Source organism: Rhea americana, unplaced genomic scaffold (assembly GCF_003343005.1).
Source record: "Rhea americana isolate MKP2758 unplaced genomic scaffold, rheAme1 scaffold_163, whole genome shotgun sequence".
In the NCBI taxonomy this organism is placed as follows: Eukaryota; Metazoa; Chordata; class Aves; order Rheiformes; family Rheidae; genus Rhea; species Rhea americana.
Genome location: NW_028185739.1, coordinates 1,281,492 through 1,294,493, shown reverse-complemented (window position 1 = coordinate 1,294,493; position 13,002 = coordinate 1,281,492). Strand labels below are relative to the sequence as shown.

At 40.5% G+C, this 13,002-nt stretch overlaps 1 protein-coding gene across 2 annotated transcripts in view; it reads left to right on the top strand.

Annotated features, from left to right (window-relative positions):
- The first annotated feature begins 33 nt into the window (after nucleotides 1-33).
- The window catches only part of EIF2D (eukaryotic translation initiation factor 2D), a 19,648-nt gene continuing 6,679 nt past the window's right edge, over nucleotides 34-13,002 (top strand). Inside the window, exons 1-15 of one of the 2 annotated variants that reach the window (XM_085300393.1) lie at nucleotides 34-486; nucleotides 1,518-1,708; nucleotides 2,288-2,371; nucleotides 4,345-4,435; nucleotides 5,184-5,291; nucleotides 5,938-6,224; nucleotides 6,825-6,942; nucleotides 7,463-7,508; nucleotides 7,926-8,029; nucleotides 9,551-9,709; nucleotides 10,445-10,534; nucleotides 10,639-10,734; nucleotides 11,805-11,925; nucleotides 12,071-12,245; nucleotides 12,350-12,434. In XM_085300393.1, coding sequence (XP_085156519.1) covers nucleotides 431-486; nucleotides 1,518-1,708; nucleotides 2,288-2,371; nucleotides 4,345-4,435; nucleotides 5,184-5,291; nucleotides 5,938-6,224; nucleotides 6,825-6,942; nucleotides 7,463-7,508; nucleotides 7,926-8,029; nucleotides 9,551-9,709; nucleotides 10,445-10,534; nucleotides 10,639-10,734; nucleotides 11,805-11,925; nucleotides 12,071-12,245; nucleotides 12,350-12,420 — 1,797 coding nt within the window. In that variant the 5' untranslated portion in view covers nucleotides 34-430 and the 3' untranslated portion in view covers nucleotides 12,421-12,434. Of the gene's footprint in view, nucleotides 487-1,517; nucleotides 1,709-2,287; nucleotides 2,372-4,344; nucleotides 4,436-5,183; nucleotides 5,292-5,937; nucleotides 6,225-6,824; nucleotides 6,943-7,462; nucleotides 7,509-7,925; nucleotides 8,030-9,550; nucleotides 9,710-10,444; nucleotides 10,535-10,638; nucleotides 10,735-11,804; nucleotides 11,926-12,070; nucleotides 12,246-12,349; nucleotides 12,618-13,002 lie in introns of those variants that run through there. The other variant, XM_085300392.1, reaches the window with a different exon arrangement.

Genomic DNA, 13,002 nt, shown 5'->3' with positions numbered 1-13,002 from the left:
CTGTCCGCAGCGCCCGGGGCAGGGGGGCACCGGGGCGCGCCTAAACTGACAGGAAACCTGGTCGTAAAAACAATRTGTGTTTAAACCCCTATCGAAAACCCTCTGCGGGTTTTGTTACCTGTTTCCCCCGTCCCGCCAAGCGCTCGTGTCTTTCCTCGCGTTGGAGGTGTCGCCGTGTCCCGCGACGCGCGGTGTTAGAAGCACCAAGCTGCCGTGAGGGACCGACAACCGCAGTGAGCGCCGCGGCGCCTCCCCCGCTCCCCACCCCCCGGCCCCGAGCGCCCCCCAGGCCGCTCGCTGCCCGAGCGGTTCCGAGCCGGGCCGGGCCGGGCGCGGCGGCGGCGGTTTCCAGCCGGACGCTTTGTGCCGCGGGACCGCGTCATGGCGCCTCCCGCGGCCTGAGCGGCGGCTCCCGCGGCCGGGCGCCACCATGTTCGCCAAGGCGTTCAGGGTGAGGGCCAGCACCGCCATCAAGGGGTCCGACCGGTGAGTGCCGGGCGCGGGGAAGGGCGGCGGCGGCAGCGGCGGCGGCGGCGGGAGAAGCCCGCAGGCGCCGCTGGGCCGCGCTCCCTGAGGGAAGGGCGCGGAGCGGCCCCCACCGCGGCTTCCCCGCTCTGCGCCGGGCCCTTCCTGCCTCCGAAGCCTGTCAGGGCTGGTGCGAACCTCGGCGGGGTCGTTTTCGGCCGAGATCGTTGAAATTCCGTCCGGCTCGGTGCACCGATCGCCAGCGGCCTGGCTGCACACCCCTCGGCTCGCCCCGCGGGACGTGGAGACGCGCACCGGGGGAAGGACGCTGGGGTAGAGCCTTGGAGCGAGGCTGCKTCTGCCTTTTATTTGTGATTAAACCATATGAGTTACTAGTCTGAATATTAAAGGCATTTTTTTTATTATTTTTTGCTTGGAGGTGCAGCCATAACTGAACTAGCTTCTGAGCAACTTCTTACATCAAGGCCGAGTTTACCCTTTTTCTTTACTTTGTGTTCTGGCTCATACGGTGTAAACATAGGGGTATAACGATGCTAGTGTGACCTGCTAATGGTTTATATCCACTTGGCACTTCTGTGAACGACCACACGAAACTCCCTGCATCTAAGCATCTCTTAAAACCATCCAAAGGGGACGGGGGAGAGGAAAACCCAGCTGCCTGAAACCGTCTCTCCGTGCTGGAGCCGCAGCTGTCTGTTAGTAGCAGGCCAGACTTGGCTAGATCTGATCCTGCCCTGTTTGTGCTCAGGTTTTCTGAGCAGTAATGAAGTAACAGTGCAAAACAAGCAGACAGCCACAGCTGCGACGAGCAGACGCTTGAGGAAGACTAACAGAGCAAGCGTATTTGTCTTCCCCCCTGTATTCTCCCAGTATGTAACCATTTCACGTGTGAAGCCAGACAAAATTGCTTCAAGTTAGCTTCTATGGAAAAAAGTGGCAATCTCATGAATAACCATMAAAATAGTAACTGGTGATTATTTTAAGAGGTGGCCTACAGAGCTTTGAAATACATCTGTGATTTGTCTTTGCAGGAGAAAACTACGAACCGATGTCGCAGCAGCTTTTCCTAACCTTAGTGCTGAACAGTTGACTGAGTTTATTCCAAACAAAGAAGAGCTTAATGTCATCAAAATATACACTCACAAAGGGGAGGCTGTTACTGTTTTTACAATCAACAAGAACCCAATTCTGTTTGAAATTGAAAAAGCTCTGTATCCAACAGGTATGGGAAGTGGGCTAAAGTAATTCTCCCTCCCTCTTTACCTATTGGATACCAACCCATCCTCCAGAATTTTGCATGTGTCTTAAGTACTTATATGTCTCCCATCCCTATAGCTCCTTGTCTTTAATGTATTTATTCTCTCAACATCCATGTAAATCCAGCAGCTTTTCTGGATTCTTTATGGTAGAAGGAAATTGAGATGCTGAGAGGTGACAGGTTTCAAGAAAGTCTGCTGTAGCACAGAAAGTGGGAAACAAGTCCTGTAAGTCATAGGCTARTGGCATCCTAGCCCCTTTTCCATTTTTGTCCTGTAACTGCAAGCTGTAATTCATAGAAGCACGATGTTCGCTTACAGACATCTTTGGAATTAGGCAATGAATTGTTCTGATGCTCTGTGTTTATGTTTCCCCCCCTTCCTCACCCAGCAATTCTTCCCTTAGCAGTATAGCTTAAAGTGTCCTTGATTTAAGGAAAATGCAAAAAATTTCTCTAATATATCCTTTTCAGTAATCCACAGAAGCTTGAATCTATTGGCATTTTTTTTGATGCATCTTTAAATTTGCTTCTGTTTTGGGACAGTGTATACTCTGTGGGCCTATCCAGATCTTCTTCCTGCTTTTTCAACATGGCCCCCAGTGCTACAGAAACTAGCAGGAGGAGCAGGTAGGAGGACTAAAACTTTGTTATGTTGCATTGTAAAAAAGCAATTGCCTTTGGAAATTTATATTTCACAGATTTCACAGCATGGCTTTTATGATGTTCTCTCTCCCAGAGAAATAGATAACAAAAAGAAAAAAAAAAGGCTCATTATTCACAAAGTGATTCTTGTTGCTCTCCCAAAAAGAATATAAATTAGCAGTAGGTAAGTTTGTGAACGAAGCCAAGTAGGTTAAGCTTTTTAAATGCATTCCTTTGTTCTATCTGAGCAACTCAGATTTGGAAATATCTTCCCAGGGTGTGAAGTTGCTTAGCGACTCTGAACTGGGACAGTGAACTATCTGTGTCATTGATCTGTGTTTATTATAACTTACCTTGGGCAGTTGAATTCATCTACTGCTACCCTGCTTCCCTGTCAATTCAGAGATGAGCTGGTTTATCATATGGATAAYAAGTGACTTTACACTGGAACCTACAGTCTTAATCACTACCAAGTAAATTATAGATTGTGCAGGTGAGGTTGGATTTGAATTCCTGTTTTACTGGCTCTACAGTCTAGTTATGGATCAACACTAATAGGAAAGTCTGTTTTCTGGAGTCTGCTTTGGATGCAGTTCAGACTCATGATAGTCAGGCTTTTATAAACTGAAATTGCAGACCTGCTCAACCAGAAGCAGATTAAATTCCAGCCATTGTGGCCTTAGTCCGTAAATGGAAGTGTATGTGTAGAAAGAGATGTCTTTCTTTTTTTTTTTTTTTCCATTACACGATACCTAAAGTAGAAGTACTCAAGTCCTTCTGTTCACTTTGTTTGCTTTTGGCGAAATAAAGTGCATGAATGTGTAGCTGTGATAGACATCTGAGCAAGCCTTGTTGCTGACTTGTACTGACCTATTTTCTGGGAAAAAAAATTTTACTAATGGGAGAAGGACATTGATGAAAGAGGGCTGCAGGTCATTCATCTCCCGTGGCAACCAAGCTACTTCTGGGTAAGATGCAAAGATAAGAAGCTGGCTGCTGAGACAATGGCCAACAAAGGCAGAGAGGAACAGCAGAGCTGCCTTGCAGAAATACAAGGAAAGACATGAGACTTTCCAGGATGGCAGGCATAAAGAAAGGGAATAGACTTAGGAGAGCACTACCTTAAAAAGAGGAAAAGCAAGGCAGTGCTGCTCTCAACTATCTGTTCTGTTAATTCAAGTACCTACTGCCTACCGTGGTTATTTACATACTTACCCTGACATGTTGAGGTCTTTATGTGGTTTCCATCATTAGAGATGGGGTGCCCTAGTTACAGTTGCAGACTTCCCTCTAGATTTGCTGAAAGTAGTTGTTGTAGCAAATGGAAGGGAAAAATATTGTTGGCTGCTTCAGCATACACATTAAAATCCATGATGAGAAAAAAGTGAGATGCCCTCAAAACTGAACCACAGAACACAGATCAGTTCATGAGACTGCAAGCTGTAGACAATTATAACTGCTATGAGGGAGGTCAGATGTTCTTAACATAACTTGGTGATATTGTGGTGCTCTACATTAGGCATAAAAAACTGTCCTTTCCTCATGCGGCCATCTATTCATCCCAGATACTCATCCTTCCTCCCATAAGGAAGCATGCAATGAGTTGTACTGTTTCTGTCCAGATTAACAAGGAGATGATTAAGGCAATTTCCTTGTGCCTTTGGGCCTGACAGGGCAAGGGCTGAGCATGCTTAGCTTTTCTGATATTTTGGGGGACCTCAACACCCTCCTGAATCAGACTCCTTACTCCACAGGTCAGTAGCAAGAACTCTTACCTCACTGGCAGGAACAGAGAATCATGTTTTACCTGGCATATACTCACCTAGTAAAAGGCTTGTGTTTTTGCTGAGTAATAGGAGGGATGGAGATGGAGGAGGTGGTGGCAGATTCTTTCATTCATAGTTGTTTTACAAATGCTTATTAAAGAGAGATGAGTGCACTTCTGTTCTTTTCTTCAGATCTGATGCTGCCAGGAGTTGTAGTGCCATCTTCTGGCTTTCCTCAAGTAGAGCGGGGCACACTCTGTGCTGTCACCCTCTTGGGAAACAGGTACAGAGGACTTCCTATTCCTTTCTTTTCTCAGAAGCTTATAATGAAAGGAAAGCTGCTTTTTAAAAGAAGACTCAGGATTTTGAGGAAATAAAGGCAAGCCTATTCCCTTGTATTTAATGCACTGTAGAGCTGAACAGGGTGGAAAATTCTGCAGAAAAAGAAAAGAATCCAGTTAAGCTGCTGAATAAGAATAGGTTTCAGTTTGGCTGGAAAGCTTTACATATTGGTTCTTTTGGAACTGTTGGGGCATAAGTAGTGAATTTCTTTTGACACAACCTGTTAACAAAAAATTCCATTCTATGCAGTTATCTTTTGGAAGTTGACTCATTTTTCCATTGAAGTGTGTAGAACGGCAGGGCATTTTTTAGTTTGTTTTTTGTTTTTTTTTCCAAATATAGAATAATAAACCTTGCATCTTCCAATTTCAAAGACTAATTTGTCTTTTCCCATACTTAGTTTGTCTCTTATGTAGCATATGAGCATAGTAGTGCATGTAGTCCTTGTACTTTGTTAAGAATGTGTCACTGYACAACTTTCACTTCAGTATCAGAGCCGTATGTATCCTGGGGATTCTTTCGAAGACCTTACATACCAGAAAAATGGGACAAAACCAGAAAATGCCTGGATGCTTTGAAAAAACAAGTTGCAAAAGAAAGCCAGCATATCAGAGTGGCACAGTCATTGTTTTTCCAGGAAGCACAGTGCGTTTGTAGTGTCCTGCTATGATGCTCTCTTCTTTCTCCAGAGCTCCAGTAGCAGTTGGAATTGCCACTATGTCCACTGCAGAGATGCTTGCTGCTGGAATGAAAGGGAAGGGGTTTGCTGTGTTGCATACTTACATGGATCATCTCTGGTGAGTATATGTCCAGMTGTTCAGTAAAATTTTTAACAAGTCTTAAATATTTACTGAGAACAAAATGTGCATCCCAGTAGGCTTTATGTGTCATTAACATGTTCAATATACTGAATTATTTGGGTACAGTTTGGATAGGACCTCTGTTAAGGTTTCAGCTGTGCTATATGTTTTCAATGACCACTTTTTTTTTTTTTAGTAGAAATAGGGGCCTGTCCTGAGCTTTTTTCCATCTATCTATATAAAAAATATTAAAAAAAGCATTCACTTGATTCAGGTCTTTGACTTGAAGATAATCTTTACAGAAATGAAGCTAGCACATCSTTGTTACTGATTTCAGAATATCTGCCTGTTCTATTAAAACTGCACTCTGAATTATTTTTGCTTAGAAAAGGGCATGCCAGTCAAACTCAAATGCAGAACAACTCATTTCTTTGGTTAACTAGTTTGCTCAGTTTTAGCTTAGATTCATTGGGGAACATACAGCTTTTGGAGGAAGGTGAAATAAAATAAGTTTTATGGTTTTGAGAATGCAGAAGATCCATGCATCTGCCCATGTTTTTTATCAGAGGGCATTTATTCATTTTCTCATGGGTTTAAAAGCAGTAAACAGAAAGCTATTTTATGCTTTTTCTTCCTTTTTTAGGGAATTTGGTGACAAATCTTATCCTCCTACCTTAGCTSCCTTGGTAACAGATCCTGCTGAAAAGGACAGTGCTGAAGAGGAAGAGATGGAGGAGCAAGAGCCTTTCATCAGCTGCACTGCTGACCCATTGCAGCATGTGGATATCGGTGATTTGAGCCTGAAGGAGCAAGACAGTTATGCAAGGCTGATGGGAAAAGAGGAGCTCAGTGAGAACAGAGCTGCAGAAACAGCTGAAGATGACAATATAGAGGTTCAGCAGGAAACTGAGGACAGCAGGACACCACAAGGTATTTTTCCGTACCAACCAAACCAGATTACACCTCTTCTGTTTGCTGAAGCCAGTGCCCGTGATCCAGATTACTGTGTATTTCAGACAGCTCACTGTAAGAGCAAGGATAGAGCTAACCAGCTAACTGTAGTCTTTGTAAAACAATACATAGAGCTAAGTGGTAAGTACTACAACACATCAAGATTTAGCTGTAGTACTGGAAGACTGTATTTATATGGATTTAGACAGGCTCGCTTCTGCTTCAGTTTAATCTCTGGAAGACATTTTTATCTTAGTGGTATTCTTGTGGTCCAGAGTGTTAACCTTCTTGCAGTATTATCACTGTTATTTTATATGCAAGTAGTCTGGGAGTAAGGCTGGTCCAAATGTGGAAGGCATCAAAATTGGGTTGAGAACATAGAATTTTTGTCTCCTGATCTTGCTCAGTAAACCTTGGATGCAGAGCTTAAAGGGATGTTTGACAATTTAGTAAAAGGTGGAAATCAAAGATGAAAGCTTTGAAAGTAACCTGAAGTTTCTGGTTATTGAGAACACTTCCGTGTCCGTATGGAAAGACCGAATACTTACTGCATACCTATATTTTTTTTTATTCCTGCAGAGCAAATGGATGAGTTATTTAATCAGTGCTTTTTTCATGCTTTAAAATACAAAGTAAAGAAGTCAGATCTCCCTCTGCTGACCAGCACATTTCTGCGTAGCCATATGTTCTCATGCTGGTATGTGGTGAGATTATCATCTTTGTGTGGTGGGTTTTTGTCCTTAAAACTGTGGAGATAGCATGTGATATTTGGGATCAAGTTTCTGACTCAAAAGTAGAATTCAGTTCTTGTCTTTAGATATCTTAAGGTTTTGCTCACTGTCACTTAAAGTATTTGATATAAGTGCTGTCCAGACCAGGATATGCACTTGTTAGCTAATCTGAGTTACTGAATTTGAAGATTTCCTATTCACTTGAATGRCTGTTTGCCTACCCACAGAAACATCAGCACTAGTTTCATTCATCATCGTCTACCTATTAGCTTGTTTGAATTAATTCTTCCTGTGTGATTCATGTTTCTGCTGTTAAGAAAGTTTTAGCATAAGTAACAAGACATAAGAAGAAATACAGGGTGATTAACATGCTCTAGGTGACTCTGCTGGACTAGATGATCTCCAGAGGTCCCTTCCAACCTTATTGATTCTATGATTCCGTGACTAATAACTAAATAACTTTTTTTTAAAAAAATCTATCTTTAGCCCTGCTGGACAACAGCTGGACATAAAGAAATCAAGCTATAAGAAGGTGAGATTTTTCTCTATTTCTTGCGTTAATTTAAATAAGAAATGTAAGAAGAARAAAAGCTTGAAGTTAAACTTGAATTGTTCAAGCATTAGTTAAAAGGCATACAAAACCCTAGAAGCTATTCTTAAAGCCAAGTTTTTTTCTTAAGTCTCTGCTCATTTGGGATCAAGGGGGAGAAGTAATTGTCCTGAGAGCATAAGCATTGATCCAAAAAAAGCACCCTCGCCTTATCTGTTTGAAGCACTAACTACTCTTTAGCAATTGCTGTGTTTACCAAAGCAGAGAGTGGCCTGGATGGGTTTTTTATTTTTATTTATTTTTTCTCACTTAGTAAGTCAATCTGGGCCTGTAAAAACAGGAGAAGAGGAATTTAATATGCCTATCTCTCTCCACATTTCTGATTGTTCCTTCATTCAGTTCTCCAAATTCCTGCAAAGTATGCAGCATCAGAAGATCTTGCAAGTGAAGGAGCTGAACAAAGGTGTGGAGAGCATTGTGGAAGTGGACTGGAAACATCCAGAGTGAGTAGAATATTGTAATCTTTAAAAGAGTTGGTGGTCTTTAAAAGGAGGGAGAAGAATCAGCTATTTCTAGCTCTATTACCTATACTCTGCTTGAATTCCCTTTCTGAATAGCTGTAATAGGTCATAATATGATTGAAATTACATGATTATTTTATGATATATTATTTTATGGGACAACTCTTTGTTCAGTTTTGGAGTTAACTTACCTGTCTAAAAAAATAAATAAAAAGATGGCATGGCTACTGAATAAATGCATGTGAAACTACAGCCTCAGAATGTCATATAGGATCAAATCAACTGCTTTGCAAAATCAGTAGCCAAAGTTATAATCTGAGAAAAGTATAATTTCTCTTTTCAATGATACAAATTGATTTGCACGAATACTTACTCTTTCATTTATCTATTACCAGCATTCTATATCAGTGTTTCCATTATCTTGCCAAGGATTGATAATTGCCTTGTATCTRGAACATCCTACTTGCTTCTTTTGAATATCAGCACATTAGCTCTGTCTTGTAATTTCCCAGCGGGCCTGAAGTTTTCTGTTATATAACATCTCCTTGACGATTAATGGACTGGAGAATATTTCAGTAGATATAAGCATTTCTCTTCTGTATTTAGAAAGAAGCAGAACTACTTTGATTTTTTGCATTAACTTTTCTCTCATTGTACTTGGCCTTACCATTATGAGACAGGCATACTCAAACTCAGTTTGCCAGGTTTCTTACCTGCAAGCACAGAATCTGCAGCTCTGGCCAATGAAACTAGACTCTGGCACCTGAACTGATAAGGGTCTTGTTCCTTTCTTCAAAATGCCCTTTTTTAGTGACCCGTAAAGAATCACTTCATCTTTTAAATGTCTGTTCATTTATGGAGAGTTCAGTTCTGGGTTTTTTAATTAAATCYTAGAATTTCTAAGGAATGGGATTGCACTCTTTGGTTTATGGCAGTCATCTCTAATTAAGAAAGTCAAATAAGTTCACAGTAGGGGGAGAGTTATTTTTTCCCCAACATACAGGGGTTTACTCAGAGTAATAGGAAAAAACATTTACCATTACCTGAATTAAGGGGATGAGTCATTGCTTATTTTCRTGCATCTTGACGTATGTACAAAAACAGGTTTAATAACTGCAGCTAGTGCTTCAAAATACTGTTCTTTCAAATACACAATATAAATACTTGGAAACATCCCAAAAGAGGTTTCAGCAAATGCATAAAARCCATGTCTTTTGCAAAGCCACGGGATTTGCAAAGATCCAGGGTTAAGTTTGTGCACAGTGGATCATGGTCATTGCTGCTAATTCTAAGATATGGTGTCCTGCTATAATCCATGAGAGGTTAGAAGCCTCAACCAGCTTCTTTCATCCCCTGAAACAGGCTCCATGGCRATGAACTAACATACTGTACAACAGGCCAGAAAGCTTTTTTTTTTGTGTGGTTCTACTAGGTTTTARTTTCTCATGAAACGGAAGTGATAAGTTTCATTCCTTTCACTCCACCAACTAATTACTGTTTCAGCATTAAAGCATTTTTAGTACCTGAAGGATTTTCTTCAGCCTCTGTTGCCCAAGAGAGCAAGAGTGAAGATAGAGAACARTTGTACCATGCTCCTGAAATCATACCACTTTATGGGATATCAGCAAAAATGCTCCCACTCTTTCAGGAATCTGGACACAGGTGAGCATTTGAAAAGTAAGATAAAACCATGGTTAGGTGAAGAGAGAGGCTAACAAACCCATGCTGCTGCTGCCACATTTGCAAGCTGGGCAGCCTTTCCCTTAGTCTTCACATGGATAGCCCTGTGATGCTATCAGGAATGGTAATAGCAATCAAGAAGATATTCATTGCTTCACAAAGTGAAGAAAGAGAAGARGCTGTGACAAATGCATTCAACAGGTATTCACATCACTCCTCCCACAGCTGAGKAGATGATAGTGCAAATACAAAATTTGCTATTGGATTAGGTGGGTTCTGCCCACCCACAATATAGTTTACTGAATAGTCAAACTGAAAAGAGGGTACTTTGGTGATTTGAAGAACTCATTTGCCTCATTGTTCCCAGATCTTGACTGTTGTGATGTAATTTAAATAGTGGTTATTGGCAGCCTTTCTTCAACTGAGTAGCATTTCTACACAAGTTATCCACAGTGCTCTGGCTTTATCTCGTGCCGTTAGGGTCATCCTCCCAGGCTCTTGGAGCCAAGGGTTTTAGAATCAGTATAATTACTGCTATGGCCCTTTCATCTCACATACAACAGCTGAAGTGGAACAAGAAATTACTTCTTAGCAGATTTATTTCASTATTGAGCTGTTGGTACTGAATGTAGTTGTGTGGTTGCTATCTTCTGTCTACTTAGTGAGTCTGGCACATCTGTTTCTTAAAGTAGCAATAAAGTTCTCCTTCTCTTCTAGAAAAGGCAGCATCCTGTCAAGCAGTGACGTGAGAAGCATCATCATTAACTACGTGAAAACTAATGAGTTGGTTGATGAAACAAACAAAAAGTAAGTAATGTGAAAGTTTTCCTACCCTGTTTCCAAAGGAGATGCTGATAGTAGAGCAAAACATGAATTTGTTTGTGCCTAATGCRTGTGTTTTTCTGTTTTAGCTTTGTAAAAGTGAATGCCATTTTGTGCGACTGCCTGTTAGATAAATCAGAACAAGATGAAATCACAAACCTTAAATGGGATGACCTCCTGAGCAGGTGACTTTTTCAATGTACTATTTTAATATTACATGGATGAATAGCRTATAACTCAAAGTCCCATGTTATTAGAGCTGCCTAAGTTGTAACTTCCTATCTGTAAAATAAAAATACCTTCACTTTTATTGGTATTCAGTCTAAATACTGAAGTTTTATGTCACTCTTTACTACTTAACAAACATATTGTATTAACTGCCTTTTATTGTTTACCTGCTAAATGTTTACTAGGGAAAACCTATTGAACAAACARGTGTCTGGTTCTGTATGTAATTTGTATGTACATATTTATAAATCCATCCTTTGCAACAGAGAGTTGAACATCCCCCTTTTAGACAGCAGCAATAACTTTTATGTTCAAGGTTTTTTCTGTCTAAGGGATTCTAAACTTGACATATATCTGTCTTCTTTCATAGTATAGCACAAAGGAACTGAGGTTCGCAAAAAGGCCATCAGGGACCCCAGTTTTGTTTTCACCATAACCTGATTGCAAGTGGCAGCATGACTTCTGCCTTTTTAGCCTAAAATCACTTTTTAGTTCCAAGAGGTACTAGTATCTGACACACTATTGTTTAAAAATCCTGAAAAACTCTGCCTGAATGGCTCAAATTTTTACTTGCCTTGAGTTTCTTGATCACGGAATGCTTCTGAACATCTGCAGCCTCCTTTCTTTCTGAAAATAAGTTTGTTCATAGGACAGTAGCATAGTTTATGCTGAATTTTAAACTGAAGTTGCTTCTCTTGTCTGCCTGAACAATATTTAACTCAGTTAAAGATACTTATCATCTACAAGAATCAAGCTGTAAAATTCTACCAGTAATGATCTAAGCTAGATTTTTTTCCAAGTCAGTGGACTAGCCTTTTTTTAAAAATCAGTCCCTTCCTTTAAAATAATATCTAGGATGCAAGTCTTGCATGAGATCATCATGCATTGCCTTCTTAAGATCTAGATTCTTCTTACACACCATTAGAATCTTGGCTTTCACATAATCTCAAAAACCTGTGAGAGAAGTGAAAGAAGGTAACATCTATCTTGCTGTGCAGGATAGACTAATTGGATGTATTTTGYTCAGGTGCCTTGAACGACTGCAGCCCTTGCACCAGGTGACATTTTTTGGACAAGAACCTGTTGTGAGGAAAGGAAACATTGAGCCCATCAGCATAACCATAGCACAGAGATCATCAAATAAGAAGGTAAAGTCAGAATTAAAATGATAAGTTTTGAGCAGAAGCCTGGATTCCGAAAGCGGCTTTGGCAGCTTGCTTTTCTGGGTTGAGTGGGACATGATTTACTGATACATACAGCAGTGACGTTCRTAATAATTATTAAAACCTGCAGGTGACAATTATCAAGAACCTTGAGCTCTATGGTCTAGACCCCCAGTGTGTTGCCAACATCCTGCAACAGAGAGTACAGGCCAGTGCCACAATCACCCCAACACCAGGAACAAAAGACAAGGTTCAGGTCCARATCCAAGGCAATCAAGTCCACCATCTGGCCAAGATGCTGCTAGGTAAGTCTCTACTGGAACCAGGCCAGGACTGGCTATAGCAAGATACAATGTTAACTCTTCAACTCTAAATACTTACCTGAAATGAACTCTTGGTTATATTGCAGAAGAATACCAGCTACCTCGGAAATATATTCAAGGCCTTGAGAAAGCTCCAAAGCTTGGCCGGAAGAAGTAGGACAAAAACCTAGTGTAAGAATTATTCAGATCTCATTATTTATAAAAACGTTGTGCCTACAGATCAAGGATAATATACAGGCCTCGTTCATGCAAAGACGAGTTACGGATTTTTGTAATGTCTAGAATTCACCCAAATAATAATATTGCTCTAGCTGTCCATTTTTCATAAAAATAAAAGGCTGGGGAAAAAAACAGCATTATCCTTTTCCAGATATTTACTGCAAGTTCCCAGTGGTGCACTGGTTTCCTGCCTAGAGTGGCTTTTGTCTATTTTAATGTTCTTGCTTTGCTGCTTGTGACAAAAATATGGCAATATAACTTCAAACAACCAAAATATAAGCAAAGTACATTCCTAGTATTGTCTTAAAACATGCCAGTATGTTGTACCATAGACTATCTCAGTCAAAAGTAAAAACATTTGGGTTTAGATTTTATCCTTTTAAACAATTAAATAGTTATTAATACCACACATTTCAACAAACACTGAAAATTAACTCTAGATTAGCTGTAATTTTATAAATTTTACATTATTTTTATATATACTTTTTTTTGCATGTATATATTAACTATTTTATCATGG